The sequence below is a fragment of the Macaca nemestrina genome, chromosome 15 (assembly GCF_043159975.1).
Source record: "Macaca nemestrina isolate mMacNem1 chromosome 15, mMacNem.hap1, whole genome shotgun sequence".
In the NCBI taxonomy this organism is placed as follows: Eukaryota; Metazoa; Chordata; class Mammalia; order Primates; family Cercopithecidae; genus Macaca; species Macaca nemestrina.
Genome location: NC_092139.1, coordinates 84,616,647 through 84,634,671, shown reverse-complemented (window position 1 = coordinate 84,634,671; position 18,025 = coordinate 84,616,647). Strand labels below are relative to the sequence as shown.

The 18,025-nt window shown below is 43.6% G+C and overlaps 1 protein-coding gene across 6 annotated transcripts in view; it reads right to left on the bottom strand.

The window, feature by feature from the left end:
* Positions 1 to 18,025, bottom strand: part of LOC105480758 (CECR2 histone acetyl-lysine reader) — a 202,062-nt gene that overhangs the window by 62,876 nt on the left and 121,161 nt on the right. For all 6 annotated transcript variants that reach the window (XM_011739930.3, XM_011739933.3, XM_011739935.3 and 3 more), the window contains exons 3-4: positions 2,686 to 2,869; positions 709 to 848 (exon numbers count right to left, since the gene is read on the bottom strand). In XM_011739930.3, the coding sequence (XP_011738232.2) occupies positions 709 to 848; positions 2,686 to 2,869 (324 nt within the window). The remainder of the gene's footprint in view (positions 1 to 708; positions 849 to 2,685; positions 2,870 to 18,025) is intronic.

Sequence of the window (18,025 nt, the reverse complement as noted above, 5' to 3'; positions counted from 1 at the left end):
TCTGGCCATGAGATGACCAAAAAGGATTAAATGCAGCAGTGAAAGGAAAAGGGAAGAGTAACTTCCAGTCTTCCATTATTAGACTATGGATCTGAGGAAAACTAACATTTTGTAATACTAAACTGTGCTGAAGATCTGACACCTTCCGAAGAGTAAGCATGCTCCTAGCAATAAGAAAGCATAAATAAGAGGTTAGCATCGTTTTGGGATGCTATGGAAATGCGGCCTCTTCCTTACTTAGTAAAGCTTATGTTTCAGGCATCATGTTAAGTTCCTTCTGTTCTTACACTGATGGATACTAAGGTTCATAAACTACGTCATTAATTCTAGTAGAAAAAAGGAGATCAAAGGAGATCTCAAGGACTGACGATGCAAGATGAAAACTGCTACTGCACTGAAATGATTGCACTGTTGAGAAGAAACCTGCTATATTAAAATAGCCTGTGCTCGTAAGAAGAGTGGCATTTCTCAGAAACCTCCTATCAAGAACTTCAGATCAAAAAAGTATCTTTAACCCCTCTGGTAGCAGACAATTAATTCCTTTTTGTTTTTGTATGAAGTATCTCCTTACCATCCTTTTGGAGGCATGCTTAGAGAGAATTCCTTCATTAGGAAAAAAAAAAAAATTGTGCTGTAGAATTCTGATGCATTTAATCTTAATGACATTTTAATACAGTAGCTATCATGCCATGACATTAAAGAACATACCTGCTCAAAGACAGTTCTCCGTTGGATTTTCCTTGTACCGGGTCCTCTTTGTACATTCGTGTTCCATAGAAATACCAGTAGAGTGCTCCAGAATTGTCTTCACCCAATGGCTCCACACGGAGACTGTCTGCATCCAGACCCTAAGCAGAGCAAGAAAAAGGGGTTTGGGGAAACGGGGAACAAAATGCACCAGGAAAAAACGAAAATGAGGATTCCAAATTTACACGCAGGCATACCTCAAATCTAAAAATGCCCAAGTATCACTGGGCGCGGTGACTCATGCCTGTAATCCCAGCACTTTGGGAGGCTGAGGAGGGCGAATCACGAGGTCAGGAGTTCCAGACCAGCTCGGCCAACATGGTGAAACCCCGCCTCTACTAAAAATACAAAAAATTAGCTGGGCGTAGTGGCGGGTGACTGTACTCCCAGCTACTTGGGAAGCTGAGGCAGAAGAATCGCTTGAACCTGGGAGGTGGAGGTTGCAGTGAGCTGAGATCATGCCACCGCATATCAGCCTCGGCGACAGAGCCAGACTCCGTCGCCAAAAAAAAAAAAAAAAGTAAAATAAAAATGCCCAAGTACCTTACGAAATTTTCAATCGGCCTAAGAAACAAGGAAAGGTGGGGTACCTACTTTGAGGAACAAGAGATGGAAATATTAAAATGCTCCCTATCCCCACCATTGTTCCCTTTTCACAAAAAAGAGAATCCAACAGCAATCCTGATGGACAGTTTACAGATTTGGCTGGGAGCGGTTGTTGTTTTATGTGAGCACACACAAAAAGAAAGACAAGTACAACCGGGTGGATCAGGCAAGGGGCAAGCTTCGCCCCATGGGATACTCTGTGGCAGCTCCAGCATAACCTCCCGTGACCTCTCACTCCAGCTGAGCTCCAGCGACAGGGCTCCCAATTTACCTCCGGGGTTGACCTGTACTGGCCTTCCCACTGGTACTGAAGTCCTTGAGTCCTTGGCAAAGACTGTGCTAAATTACACAATGATTTTTTTATAATATGTCCGTGCACAGAGCTCAACTGAGAAGTCATTACCACATTTAATCACTGATGATAGAACAGGATTAGAAACTGACTTCCCTACAAGTGAAAGCAGTAACCCACACCCTCCCCTGGAGGATATACTTCTTCTTTTTTTTTTTTTTTTTTTTAAAGATGGAGTCTTGCTCTGTTGCCCAGGCTGGAGAGCAGTGGGATCTCGGTTCACTGCAAGCTCCACCTCCCGGGTTCACGCCATTCTCCGGCCTCAGCCTCCCGAGTAGCTGGGACTACAGGTGCCTGCCACCACGCCCAGCTAATTTTTTTTATTTTTAGTAGAGGCGGGGTTTCACCGTGTTAGCCAGGATGGTCTCGATCTCCTGACCTCGTGATCCACCCGTCTCGGCCTCCCAAAGTGCTGGGATTACAGGCATGAGCCACAGCGTCCAGGCCCCTCTAGGATATACTTCTAAAACAGATAACCGCACCAAGGGGGAGGAGAGAGATGGCCATAGCTTCCTTCTTCAACACATTTTTTGTAACGTGGATGTATGTAGAGGATGAACTTCACTAGCATATATGGTTTCAGGTTCTTGGAGATTTCAGTCAATATTTCAATTATATTCAATCAAGTTTACACCTTGAGAAATAAAATTCAGTGGCTAATTTAGTTGCAGGTTTGGCTGATGACAGAACAAACACGGTTCTCCTGTGGTACCTATTGCAGATGGGACTCAGTGCACGTAAAGGAAGATGAAACCAGACTAGAAATTAGAGCAAAATCATGTGCTTCCATAGGGACGCACGTCCTGCATCTCCTTGGCTACAGCAATCATGGTTTTCTGTAGTGTTACTGGCAATGAATAGTACCAAGACTAGTACCACAAGCCAAACTCTGGCGGATATCTTTGGGTTTTACATTCTGACTGCATTTCTGATTGCTGGCTTTTCATAGCTGTAGGGAAAGGATCGCCAGTTAAGCATACCTTTAGAAGATCGAAGACATCATCTGCATCCAGCCGGTAATCACAGAGGCGGTGCAGGATCTCCACCCGTGTGCGAAGAGGCAGGTCCTGGAAACTGGCTTCCCTCAGAGGGTTGGGCTTCCCTTCCTCTAGCTCCCAGCGGTAGTTGATGATGTCCTCTAGGTAGCTGTGGAATGTCTGAGGCCTAGACCAGGGCCCCAAACACAAAAATACGTTAATATAACATATAGGATGGTTGGGAGAAGGAGACAGACAGAGAACTCATGATCTGACAGCTGACAGGTTTTTGTTTGTTTGTTTATACAGACAGGGTCTCGCTCTGTCATCCAGGCTGGAGCACAGTGGCACGATCTCAGCTCACTGCAGTTCTCCTGGGCTCGAAAGATTCTCCCACGTCAACCTCCCAGGTACCTGGGACCACAGGCATGCACCACCACACCCAGCTAATCTTTGTATTTTTCGTAGAGACAGGGGTCTCCCTATGTTGCCCAGGCTGTTCTCAAACTCCTAGGCTCAAATGATGCGCCCGCCTTGGCTTCCCAAAGTGCTGGGATTACAGGTGTGAGGTGACACACGTGGCCCAGCTGACAAATTTTACACAGAAAGCAGAAACGAAAAACAGTAATAGGAAGTCCCTCATGAAGGTTCACCCTTCTTACATGGATACTGTGTTTTGTCAACCATCAAGGAAGATAAATACATAAAGAGAGTTTTTCACAGAATAGGTTGACTTTAAAGCTCAAACAGCACATTTTGGTGGAATGGGTAAAAGCATAATCAAATGTGTAGGCTATGAAGCTGAGGCTAAAGTCTCACCCTCTACGTGTACAACGAAGACACTCTGCGGTTCAGACAGAGAGTATAAAGTTGGGTTTATGACATAGGTGGCAAGAAAAAAAAAAGAAACTCGTAGTTGGCCTAACCTAATTTATATTTCAGGTTAAGATAAAAAGGTGGAAACTCCTCCAGAATACAAATGGCTACACAGATATGCAACTATAACTTTATATTCTATTATACATGAAGTTTAAGTCATGCTATAAAACACTGCATTCTAAATTTTTTCTTTGATTCTTTTTCTTTTTTTTTTTTTGAGATGGAGTTGCCCTCTGTCGCCCAGGCTGGAGTGCAGTGGCGCGATCTCAGCTCACTGCAAGCTCCGCATCCCGGGTTCACGCCATTCTCCTGCCTCAGCCTCCCCAGTAGCTGGGACTACAGGCGCCCGTCACCATTCCCGGCTAATTTCTTTCTGTATTTTTAGTAGAGACGGGGTTTCACCATGTTAGCCAGGATGGACTCGATCTCCTGACCTCGTGATCTGCCCGCCTTGGCCCCCCAAACTCCTGGGATTACAGGTGTGAGCCACCGCGCCCGGCCTTTCTTTGACTTTTCATAGAGATGGGGTCTCACCATGTTGCCCAGGCTGGTCTTGAACTCCAGGGTTCAAGTAATCCTCCCATGTCTGTATGTTAAAATTTGAAGATAGTTTTTCTACAGAGAACATTTAAGACACCTAGATGGCAATTTAAATTTTTTCTTCGGTAGAGTCTGGCAATCCTATAATCACATTAAATATATTTTTTCCCACGTGAGGTCTCACTATATTGTCCAGGCTGGACTCAAACTCCTGAGCTCAAGCAATCCTCCCACCTTGGTCTTCGGAGCATCTGGACTACAAGTGCATCTTACCACATCCAGGTGCAAATGCTTGTTTTTTTGTTGTTGTTGTTTTTTTTGTTTTTTTTTTTGAGATGGAGTCTTGCTCTGTCGCCCAGGCTGGAATGCAGTGGCATGATCTCAGTTCACTACGAGCTCCACCTCCCAGGTTCACGCCATTCTCCTGCCTCAGCCTCCCAAGTAGCTGGGACCACAGGTGCCCGCCACCACACCCATGTAATTTTTTGTATTTTTAGTAGAGATGGGGTTTCACTACATTAGCCATTAGCCAGGATGGTCTCGATCTCCTGGCCTCATGATCCGCCTGCCTCGGCCTCCCAAACTGCTGGGATTACAGGATTTTGGCCACGTCCGGCTTTTTTTTTTTTTTTTTTTTTAAATGGAGTTTTGCTCTTATAGCCCAGGCTGGAGTGCAATGGCGTGATCTTGGCTCAATACCACCTCTGCCTCCTGGGTGCAAGTGATTCTCTTGCCTCAGCCTCCCGAGTAGATGTGATTGCAGGTGCCCACCACCATGCCTGGCTAATTTTTGTATTTTTAGTAGAGACAGGGTTTCACCAATTTGGCCAGGCTAGTCTTGAACTCCTGACCTCAGGTGATCCGCTTGCCTCAGCCTCCCAGAGTGCTGGGATTACAGGTACGAGCCACTGCACCCAGCCATGTATTTTGATTAGTACCTAAATGTGCCTTGCAGTAATAATGAGCTGTTTGTTATTAAGAATCAAGATCTAAATTACCTCATGCTTGATGTGAATTTTTTTTCTTATTAATAAGCAGAGGCCTAAAGAAGTTATTGATATCATTTTAAAATTAGGCATATACCATGTTGACTTATAATCTATGATAGTTATATTTGCAGCAAAGTGAAAGGAAATATTTGTGGAAAAAATTAAGAAGGCTTAGGCAAATAAGAAATGAAACAGTTTGCTTTTTCAAAGAGGGAAGAAACGTCTTTCCCCTACTATTACTATCTCACTGGGGAAAATGTGAGTATGGCAGCTTTATCAAAATGCAGCATAATAGTTCTAGCAATCAGGGCTCTCACAAATTTCACTGGACTGCAGCATTCACACTCAGCACACAAGCACTGGCCAATAACAAGTGCTTGAACCTTGCAGGGTTTGGACTGGCCGCCCCTCTCCATTGTTTGTGAAGTTGTTGTCATCCCTTCTGGAGCGAGGAGCCGGGCAAAGAGTGGTTCAAACTCACATTAAAATACAGACGGCACTGTAATGGTGAATTTGAAAATGAAAAAGTTTGGCCGGGCGTGGGGACTCACACCTGTAATCCCAGCACTTTGCGAGGCCAACATGGGAGAAACTCCGTCTCTATCAAAAATACAAAATTAGCTGGTTGTGGTGGCACATCCCTGTAATCCCAGGTACTCGGGAAGGCTGAGAAAGGAGAATCGCTTGAACCCGGGAGGCAGAGGCTGTGGTGAGCCAAAATCACGCCATCGCACTCCAGCCTGGGCAACAAGAAATGCCATCTCCAAAAAAAAAAAAAAAAAAAAAAGAAAATGAAAAAGTTTTTTTAAAAAACTGCTTTTTTAGTGGCCAGAAGTGTGAAGAAGACAATTATCCTTTGGCAATAAATCTTTATCTACCGCATGCTTTCGAGAATTTCTAATGTACACCAAGTTCCACAAAGTCTGTTTTTCCCTGCAATAAAACAAAACATAGAATCTGAAATCTGCATCATTTCACCGGAACAGCAGCTTCACTTGAGGATGTACAGAAGATGCTGGGCCAGGGAGCAAGAGCTTTGTTACTCCAATGTGAGGCTGAGAAAGTACAGGCATACCAGCCCAACAGACACTACGTGTGCGTCCACAGTGCTGCTCCTTTAGCCTCCAATCTGTCTGGAAGCCCTTACTTGTTTCAAACAATTGCATGTTGGAGATTCCTTCCCAACAGGCCTATTGTCCTACTCAGTTTAAATTATATCACTTTTGCTAAAAGCTTTCTTAAGGCATCTAGCTCCATGCCACCTTACCTAGGAGACACCTGAGGGCCTATAATCCAAGACAATTCCATTTCCTTGTATGTAGATCAACCTTCTCCTAGAAATCCACATCTCCTTTTAAACATCCGAAAGTGAATGGGGAAAAAGCTCTTGAAGGCAAAGGTACTGGCTAAGGGTGATTTGAAATAAAAAGGCTTCGGGAAGCTGAAAATCAGGCTAATTCTTTTGATTTAGTGGTTCTTCATCTTCTACGGGACAGAAAACACTTAGGAATTTGATAAAGACCACATACTTTCTCCCCCAGAAAAATGAGCACACAATTTTGCATGTACTTCCAGGTTTTACTACTTAAAGGAAAAAGAGGCCGGGCACAGTAGCTCACGCCTGTAATCCCAGCACTTTGGGAGGCCGAGATGGGCAGATCACTTGAGGGCAGGAGTTGAGACCAGCCTGGCCAACACAGGGAAAGCCTATCTCTACCAAAAATTCGAAAATTAGTCAGGCATAGTGGTACGCGTCTGTAATCCCAGCTACTCGGGAGGCTGAGGCAGGAGAATCGCTTGTACTTGGGAGGAGGAGGTTGCAGTGAGCTAAGACTGCACCACTGCACTCCAGCCTGGGCGACAGAGCAAGACTCTGTCTCAAACATAACATAACATAACATAACATAACATAACATAACATAACATAACATAACATAACGGAAAAAGAGAACAGTGGCACTGTGCTGCTAAAAACTAATGTGTACATATTTTTAAGCTTTTCAAGTTTAGATTACCTGGAACATTCATTCACTTACTCATCCATTCATCTCAGCGCAATTCCCTCTTAATGACTTAGTAACTCTCATCATTCTGAAATTATCTTGAACTATAATAAAAAGTTTCATTTAAATATAGTAATGCAAAGGTCAAATCAAACAGAATTTCTCAGAACAACAAGGTCTATTTTATTTCTTGTCTAGGAAAAGCTCCAAATACTACTAAATGACCCGTTTTCGCATTCATTTTCCATCCTACAAAACAGCAGTAAAGACCACTGGCTATTATTCAGCCTCCTGTGACGGAAGAGATGAGACTGGCTCTTAATTACCTCTTTTCTTTTCCCCCTATGCACGAGAGAGTAAGAGAGAGTGAAAATAAGAATGAGTCAACAACCTTTCCAAACCCTTAAAGTTCGCCATTTCTTAGAGGCCCAGCAGAGAATTTCTCAGCTTGCTCCAGACAGAACGTGCTTCTGCTGCTGAGACCAAGGATGGCACGATCTGATTCAAGTGTTCCAGCATAAGCCTCTGCCGGCTGGAACTGGCAGAATTCCTCACTGTGTAGGACCACACATTTTTAATATCTGTACCCTGTTTAGGGAGATCACAAGAAGGCGGCCCTTAAGTTGTTTGAGGCACGTGTTAGGGACATGAAAGGGCAGCCGTGGTCTCTCTACAGGGGAGCAATAAGGGTATGGCACCAGGCTTCCCAGAATGGAGGTAAGATGAAAAATCAAACTGTGTTCTCCTACTTGCTACAATTTGTGAAGCAAATGAAATACATGTACACACAGGCCACATATGACATGAGGACTGGATTGAGATAAATATTCTGGTTCTAGTAGTAAAGCTGCAAGTAAAAGATTCTGTACGAATACTTGATAAAGCATTTCTTCTCGAAGCTTATAAGAAGATCAGGCCAAGGCCGGGCGCAATGGCTCATGCCTGTAATCCCAGCACTTTGGGAGGCCAAGATGGGCAGATCACGAGGTCAGGAGATCGAGACCATCCTGGCTAACATGGTAAAACCCATCTCTACTAAATGGTAAAACCCCATCTCTACTAAAAATGCAAAAAAAAAAAAAAAAAAAAAAAAAAAAAAAAATTAGCCGGGCGTGGTGGCAGGTGCCTGTAGTCCCAGCTACTCGGGAGGCTGAGGCAGGAGAATGGCATGAACCCGGGAGGCAGAGCTTGCAGTGAGTGGAGATCGAGCCACTGCACTCCAGTCTGGGCAACAGAGCCAGACTCTGTCTCAAAAAAAAAAAAAAAAAGAAAAGAAAAAAAGAAAAGAAAAGAAGGGAAGGTAGATGAACACATCAACTGATGCATTCATCACCAGGGCAAAATAATTAAAATAATACTTCTTCTTCCCTAGGGCTGTAGAATAGCTACTATATTCAACATACTAAAATCAACATGAGAGCCAACGTAAGTTAAAATCATGGCTATTTCAAATTAAAGGAAAATACGGTTAAGTCAAAATCTATGCAAAACATTATCTTAGCCTAGAGAAACATGTATATAATACACATTCTTACATGTGTTTATGAATGTTTATGCTGGGTAACCAAGAAAGTGAATAAACCCCAAATTTATCTTTAAAATGATAAAGGCTATTTTTTTTATGGAACCTAAATACTGTACAGATGAAGTGAGAAGTCTCAAGTATCATGTATAAGGCATGAAGAGGTACAATAAAAATTCTGAATAGCTCTGGATAATTTAAGGATATATAGTTTGCTCTACAACTGCTAAATACACACACACACACGTGAATAAGAAGCCAAGAGTGGAAATAAAGTGATACACTTAAAAAAAATTCATGTGCCTAAAAGAAAGCATTGAAGGACCAACAAAGGAACAAAAAGCAGAAAGCAGCGGAGAAGTTTCTCAACCTTAGCCACTTGGGAAATGCATGCCAAAACCACAATGAGGTACCACCTCATGTCCACTATAACGGTGGACGTCAAGAAACATAGAGTGACAAGTGCCGACCAGGATGCAGAGACACGGAGTCCTCACTCACACACGGCTGGTGGGAAGGCTAAGTGGCGCAGCTGCTGCAGAAGTTTCGCCAAGTTGCACTGAACTACCAACCAGTCCAGCCACTCCAACTCCTAGACGTACACCCCAGAGAAAGGAAAACACACATCCACACAAAAACTTGCACACAAATGTTCAAAGCGGCAGAATTTGTAAGAGCCAAAAGGTAAAACCTGCGTACATGTCCATGAACTGAAGAAAAAGTGTGTACCACACAATGAAGTAGTATTTGACCATAAAAAGGAATGAAGTACTGGTTCATGCTACAACATGGTTAAAACTTAAAAAATAAGTGAAAAGGCCGGGCGCGGTGGCTCAAGCCTGTAATCCCAGCACTTTGGGAGGCCGAGGCAGGCGGATCACAAGGTCAGGAGATCGAGACCACAGTGAAACCCCATCTCTACTAAAAATACAAAAAATTAGCCGGGCACGGTGGCGGGCGCCTGTAGTCCCAGCTACTCAGGAGGCTGAGGCAGGAGAATGGCGTAAACCCGGGAGGCGGAGCTTGCAGTGAGCCGAGATCGCGCCACTGCACTCCAGCCTGGGCAACAGCGTGAGACTCCGTCTCAAAAAAAAAAAAAGTGAAAAAAGCCACATAAAAAGGACACTTCCCATATGGCTCGTCACAAGATGGGCCTACAACACTGAAACCTGTGGAGACAGAGGGGAGAACAGTGATGCTGGGAACTGGGGTGGGGAGAAACAGGGAATGATTGCTAATGGGTACAAAGTGCCTGCTGTAGGGTAATGGAAGTATTCTGCAATTAGATAGTGGTGATGGTTGCACAATTTTGTGAATACATAAAAACCAATGAATTGTACACTTAAAAAAACGTAAGGAGGCCCGGCGTGGTGGCTCATGCCTGTAATCTCAGCACTTTGGGAGGTTGAGGAAGACAGATCACGATGTCAGGAGTTTGAGACCAGCCTGGCCAATATGGTGAAACCCCGTCTCTACTAAGACTACAAGAAAAAAAAAAAAAAAATTGGCCAGGCATAGTGGCGGTCACCTGTAATCCCAGCTACTCGGGAGGCTAAGGCAGGAGAATCGCTTGAACCTGGGAGGTGGAGGTTGCAGTGAGCTGAGATCATACCATTGCACTCCAGTCTGGGCAACAGAGCGAGACACCATCTCAATAAATAGATAGATAGATAAATAAATAAATAGATTAAAAAGACAGAAAATGATCTTACCAGGCAGAGTGAGCATGAGAAAGCTGAGGATTAACATGAGACAAAGCAGATGTGGAGACAGAGTGTCACATAAGAAGAAATGGAACAACTTCTCAGGACTACATAACAAAGCTACCGCTACACATCTAGTAACAGGACACCACAACCCTGAGACAAAACGGCCACAACTAACGGGAGAAACAGATTCACAATCAGAGAGATTTTAACACTGGCTTCTCATTAACAGACCAAACACACACATACACAAACAGTAAGGAACGGATCTCAACAGTATTACCACTAACATACTACATCACTAATTTAAATAATACACTTTTGGATCACAGAAGAAATAAAGGAGAACATGTTTTAAATGATAATATAAACATCAAAATTCGCAGGATGCAGCCAACCATGGGTTAGAAGGAAATTGAAAAGTTTTTTTAGGGTAAATTTATAGCTTTAAATGCCTGTTATTTGAAAAAAAAAGGTTTAAAAACAGTACTCTAAAGAAGCAAAAAAAAAAAAAAAAAAAAAAAAGAGCAAGCTAAAGCCAAAGTAAATAGAAGAAATAAAAAAGAGAAATCAATAAAATAAAAAAGAAGCAAAGAGTAAAGAAAATTAATAATATAAAACAGTTCCTTAGTAAACATTAAAAAAGTTGATAATGCCTATAATTCCAGCACTTTGGGAGGCTGAGGCTGGAGGGCAACTTGAGGCCAGGAGTTCAAGACTAGCCTGGGCAACATATCAAGACCCGTCTCTACAAAAAATTTGCTTTAAATAAGCAGGGTGTGGTGGCACATATCTATAGTCCCAGCTACTCAGGAGGCTGAAGCTGGAGGGTTGTTTGAGCCCAGGAGGTCAAGGCTGCAGTGAGCTATGGTCATATCACTGCACTCCAGCCTGGGTGACAGAGTGGGAACTCTGTCTCAAAAAAGTCAATAAATAAATAAAATAAACATCCCTAATTTAAAAGAAGTAAAACACTTGGCCAAATATTTCACCAAAAAAGACATATACAAATGTATGGTAAGCACGTGAATAACCACTCCACATTACTAGTCATTGGGGAAATGGAAATTAAACCCACAATGAGCTGCCACTTTAAACACAATAGGATTAGTAAAACTAAAAACAGCAGATGTTGGCAAAGACAGGAAGCAACTGGGCCTGGTGAGGGGGCTCATGCCTGTAATCCCAGTACTTTGGGAGGCCGAGGCGGGTGGATCACCTGAGGTCAGGAGTTCAAGGCCAGCTTGATTAACATGGTGAAACTCGTCTCTACTAAATACAGAAAATTAGCTGGCGCACGCCTGTAATCCCAGCTACTTGGAAGGCTGAGGCAGGAGAATCACTTGAGGCGGAGGTTGCAGTGAGCAGAGATAGCACCGCTGCACTCCAGCCTGGGCAACAAGAGCGAAACTCTCTCTCAAAAATAAATACATAAAAATTAAAAAAGATATGAAGCAACGGGACTGTTCGGATATTGCTAGTGGAAATGTAAATGTTGCCAAGTGTTTGGAAAATAATTTCACAGTTTAAGTCAAACATACTTTTACTCTGTGACCCCCACAGCAATTCCCAGGAGAAATGAAAGTAAGTGCACACAACCATTTGTATGCAAATGTTCACAGCAGCTTCATTCATAATAGCCTCAAACTGGAAGCAACCTAAGTTTTCATCACAAGAACAGATTAAATAAATTGTGATATATTTTTCACTAGATACAATTTAATCCCCCACTCACCTCAAAAGAATAAACCACTGATACAAACAACGGCATGGATGAGTATCATACACACATTATGTTAATGAAAGAAGCTGGTGAGAGTTCATTTCATACTGTGTGATCCCATTCATACAGTTCTAGAACAGGTTAGGCTCCAACTATCGCGATAAAAATGACGTCAGTGGTTGCCAGGTGTACAGTGTAGGTATAGGGAAGACTGACTACAAAGGAAATTTTCTGGGAAGACAGAAATGTCTATTTCCTTCATAGGAGACTATGTGGTGCACTCATTTGTCACAAAACACTGGCCTATTTTAATAAAGACACGATGAACATACTTAACAGAAGTATTGCGATTTCTAAAAAGATGACAGATATTTCTGTAAAGAGAACCCCAAACACTAAATGTTTATTTATAAGTGACCTAAACTAGGGAATCTATTATGCAACGCTAGATTCATAATTAAAAATTAAATGAGGCCAGGTGCAGTGGCTCACACCTGTAATCCCAGCACAGGCCAAGGCGGGCGGATCACTTGAGGTCAGGAGTTTGAGAACAGCCTGGCCAACATGGTGAAACCCGGTGTCTACTAAAAAATACAAAAATTTGCGAGGCGTGTTGATGTCCACCTTAATCCCAGCTACTTGGAAGTAGAGGCAGAGGCAGGAGAATCATTTGAACCCAGGAGGTGGGGGTTGCAGTGAGTTGAGATCAAGCCATTGCACTCAAACCTGGGAGACAAGAGCAAGACTTCTCTCCAAAAAAAAAAAAGAAAGAAAAAAAGAAAAGAAAAAAAGAAAAACTGAATATACAATGTTGATGAATTACGGTTTAAGAGTGTAAGCCACAGGACAGTGTGGGAAGACCATACTGAAGCACAAATCAGTTTGCGTTCTATAAGGAGCACTCTACTAAAGATGTACTGACGAAAGGAAAAACATTTTAGCAGTAAGTATCATCATCATGAGTATTTAATGAAACATATTTTTACACTGTTTAAACCGTAAGCTCAAAACAGTTTGATTCAATTGCAGCTTTACTTTGACAGCGAAGAGCAAACCGGAAGTTCCTATTTTCCACCCAGCGCTCACTTTGCCAGGCTGCTTCCCAATGGAAAACAAAGGTGCTGAAACAGCCATTAAATTCCTATTTTTTATTGACACAGGACTGTAAAACTCACTGACCAGATTTGCAATTCCACGGATAATATAGAAGAAAAAGTATGTAGTGTTGCAAAGAATATGTTAGTATCAAATCAAAACTCTGCTTAAGTTTTATGTTGAAAGAGAAAGGCAAAGATTGGTCAGAAATGAAGAATCCAGTTTTCACCATCGAGCTGAAAACCAGAATGTGAGGAATGCCTTCGATGAGTGACCTTCCAGCGAAGTCCTGGGCCAGCAGCGTGCAGCATCAGCACCACCCAGAACTTGCACAGAATGCAAATTCCCAGGCCCCACCCAAGCCTACGGAATTAAATGCGGCTGCGGCCCAGTGATTTGTGTTTTAACCACCCTCGGGTGATTGTGCTGTAAGGTTGGACAACCACCACCTTCCAGGTTACCTTGTGCTTATTCATACCTTCTGTCTTCTTCCTGCTTACTAGGTTTAATAACTCCTGAATTGCGACAAGTTTTCTATTGATCTTTGTGTTTTCCACATATATGTATCCTTATTTGGTTCTCCTTGCCTTTCACTTAAAAGAATACGTCACTGGTGTGTATGCTTCTGTGACTCGCATTATTTGCCTAACATTCTTTCTTACGGCCTAGTTTTTCCTGGGAGAATGCACAGCTGTGGTAAGGCCTGCCCTCAGCTCCTCAGGGCCACCCGCGTTCCCAGCCACGTGGGCTTTCCCAGCGGCTGCTGCTTCATCCAAGCCGCAAGGGGCGCCTCCAGAGTGTGACAGTGAACACGAGCATGTGCCTGACATGCCCCCAGTGCCGTGTCTCATACGGGAACACCGGGCTCCCAGCATCATGGGGGCCGCCTCGGAGTCCAGCTGCCATGCCCCACACCCAGTAAAATACCACTTTATTTTGGCAACAAAATGAACAAATTCCTGAAAATCATTTGAATTGAGACTTTATTCTCAGTGTCTCTCAGGCTTATACCAGTTTTGTTTTGCCTTCGTTTCCTCAGGTAAACAAAATAAACTGTACTCGATGATGAGGTTCCTTTTATGTCTAAGTTGTTGACTATGAACTGCAGATTGATCTAGGATTTAAAAACCCTTTCAGATGGGCACGGTGGTGCCTGCCTGTCATCCCAGCTACTCAGGAGGCTGAGGTGAGAGGACGGCTTGAGCCCAGGATTTGGAGGCTGCAGTCAGCTATGACTGCGCCACAGCACTCAAGACTGCGCGAAAGAGTGAGATCTCGTCTTCAAAACAAAAACAAAACAAACAAAACCCACGTTTTAAAGCAGAGGTCCACAGAAATATCTGATTTCTACTGAAATCATATAGATACTGCAGGTATTTCCAAATAGCACTTATGCTCACTGATACCTGAAGACAGTCATTTTGGGACATTAGCTCTGCTGTTAGATGAATAAAACACTAACTATATCAAAAAATTTCATTCTTCAATACTTTTTTTTTTTTTTTTTTTGGAGACAGGGTCTCACTCTGCTACCCAGGATGGAGTGCAGTGGCACGATCTCCACTGCAACCTCCGCCTCCTGGGTTCAATCGATTCTCCTGCCTCAGCCTCCCGAGTACCTGGGACTATAGGTGTGTGCCACTGTACCCCACTAATTTTTGTATAATACTTTTTGTAGAGCCGGGGTTTCACCATGTTGCCCAGGCTGGTCTCGAACTCCTGAGCTCAAGTGAGTGGCCTGCCTCAGCCTCCCAAAAGTGTTGAGATTACAGGCGTGAGCCACCACACCCGGCCAATACTTTACTATTTTTTTCAGTATAATTGGGTTTGGGTGTAATCTTATTTTATGATTTCAAAACATTGTTTTTAGATGGGGTTCACAGGCTTCCTTAGTGTGCCCAAAGAGTTAAAAATCCTGTGTTCGGCCAGGCGCGGTGGCTCAAGCCTGTAATCCCAGCACTCTGGGAGGCCGAGATGGGCGAATCACGAGGTCAGGAGATCGAGACCATCCTGGCTAACACGGTGAAACCCCGTCTCTACTAAAAAACACAAAAAACTAGCCAGGCGAGGTGGCAGGTGCTTGTAGTCTCAGCTACTCGGGAGGCTGAGGCAGGAGAATGGCGTAAACCCAGGAGGCGGAGCTTGCAGCGAGCTGAGATCCGGCCACTGCACTCCAGCCTGGGCGACAGAGCCAGACTCCGTCTCGAAAAAAAAAAAAAATCCTGTGTTCAAGGAAAATCACTTTACTTACCACTTTTCTTCTATATTTCTCATTTATAGCATGGGGCTGCAGTTAGGAGTTGGAGGTCTAGGAGACAGATCTGTACCGTCTCAATTACTGGCTGTGTAACCTTGGGCAATTTATTTAACCTCTCTGTGCCTCAAATTCCTCATCCTTGACGGAAGGATGGGAGAGAACTTTCTGTGAGAGGGCTGTCGGAAGGATTAAGTGAGTGTTCTTGAGAAGCAGTTGGCAGCGTCCAGGACACAGAACATGCTGGCTAGTATCATTTCCATGAGTAGACAGTGTTATGCTATCCTCTAAGTACAAAAACCTCAGGCTGGACAGTACAGTTGAAAGGAAATGTGGCCTCCATATTTCAGTTTTAAAGATTAGATTGAGTCAGTGGAACTGGAATAGTAACTAGATTCCTAAATACAGGAGTTGGAAAATTATAGCCCGAGGGCCAAATCTGGCCTGATGTCCTTTTTTGTTGAGACACACTTTCATTTTGTCGCAGAGGCTGGAGTGTCATGGTGTGATCTCGGCTCACTGCAACCTCCGCCTTCCGGGTTCAAGCAATTCTCATGCCTCAGTCTACCGAGTAGCTGAGACTACAGGTGCGTGCCAATACACCCGGCTAATTTTTGAAGTTTTAGTAGAGACGTGGTCTCGAACTCCTGACCTCAAGTGATCTGCCCACCTCGGCCTCCCAAAGTGCTGGGATTACAGGCATGAGACGTTGCACCAGACCCCCTTTAAAAACAAAACAAACAAACAAAAAAGAGCCTATAATTATGCTTTTTATATTTTTTAAAGGTTGGGGAAAAAACAAACAAACAGAAAAACAATCTTTCCCGGCAGGTGAAAATGATATAAAAGTCAAACCTCAGTAGTTAGAAAGTTCTAATAAAACACAGTCACTATTGGTTTTTCTGTATCGCCTATGGCTGCTTTCATAGTGACAGAGCTGGGTAGCTGCAACACAGAGCCTAAAATACAAGGCGGGTGTGCGCCTGGAATACTAGTTACTCAGGAGGCTGAGGGAGGAGGACTGCTTGAATGTAGACATTCGAGGCTGCAGTGAGTTACAACTGGCCCAGTGCACTCCAGCCTGGGGAACAGAGTGAGACTGCTGGGAGTGAGGGCCTACAATAGTCACGCACTGCTTAACAGAAGGGATATGTTCTGAGAAATGCATGGTTAGGTGATTTTGTTGCTGTGGAAACATCATAGTGTACTGACATACACCTAGATGGTACAGCCTACCACACCTAGACTATACGGCACAGCCCCACTGCTCCTAGGTTACACCCCGATACTGCAGCTGACTGTATTGAATACGGTAAGCCACAGTAACAGAATGTTAAGGATTTGTGGATCCAGACACATCTAAACACAGAAGAGGTACAGCAAGGACATGGTACAAAAGATTTTAAAAATGGTACATCTGTATAAAGCGCATGTCATGAGTGCAGCCTGCAGAACTAAACCTGCTCTGGGTCAATCAATAACTGAGCAGTAAATGAATGTGAAGGCCAGGCACATGACTGTACTTCACTGTAAACTTTCTAAATGCTATAAACTTAGGCTATACTATGTTTGTTTTAAAAAATCCTTTTCTTCAATAATATCTTTAGCTTACTATGACATTTAAAAATTTCAAACTTTTAACTTTTTTTTTTTTTTTTGAGACGGAGTCTTGCTCTGTCGCCCAGGCTGGAGTGCAGTGGCCGGATCTCAGCTCACTGCAAGCTCTGCCTCCCGGGTTCACGCCATTCTCCTGCCTCAGCCTCCCGAGTAGCTGGGACTACAGGCGCCCACCACCTCGCCCAGCTAGTTTTTTTGTATTTTTTAGTAGAGACGGGGTTTCACCGTGTTAGCCAGGATGGTCTCGATTTCCTGACCTCGTGATCCGCCCGTCTCGGCCTCCCAAAGTGCTGGGATTACAGGCGTGAGCCACCACACCCGACCAACTTTTAACTTTTTGATTCTTTTGTAATAACAGCCTAAAACATTTTTTAGAGCCATATAAAAATATTTTTTCTTTTTTTTTCTGCTCTGTAGCCCCAGCTAGAGTGCAGTAAGGACCATAGCTCACTGCAGCCTCCAACTCCCGATCTTCCCACCTCGGCCTCCCTAGTAGCTTATGTCCAGCTAATTATTTTATTTTTATTTTTTAGTAGAGACGGGGTCTTGTTATGTTGCCCAGCTAATTCGTTTATTTTTATTTTTTAGTAGAGACGGAGTCTTGCTATGTTGCCCAGGCTGGTCTCGACCTCCTGGCCTCAAAACGTCCTCTCACCTTATCCTCCCAGAGTGCTGGGATTACAGGCATGAGCCACTGTGTGGCAGCCTTCTTTATATCCTTATTCTATAAGCTGTTTTCTATCATTGAAATTTTTTATTTTTTACATTTGATCTTTTTTGTTGAAAATGAAGACAAAAACACACATCAGCCTAGGCCTACACAGGGTCAGGATCATTAATGTTACTGTCTTCCACCTCCACATCTTGTCCCACTGGAACGTCTTCAGGGCAGTAACACGCATGGTGCTGTCATCTCCTGTAACAATGTCTTCTTCTGGAATCTCTTCCGAAGGACCTGCCCGAGGCTGTTGTGTATTATAGACAAAACAGCTAGGCCAGGCTTGGTGGCTCACAC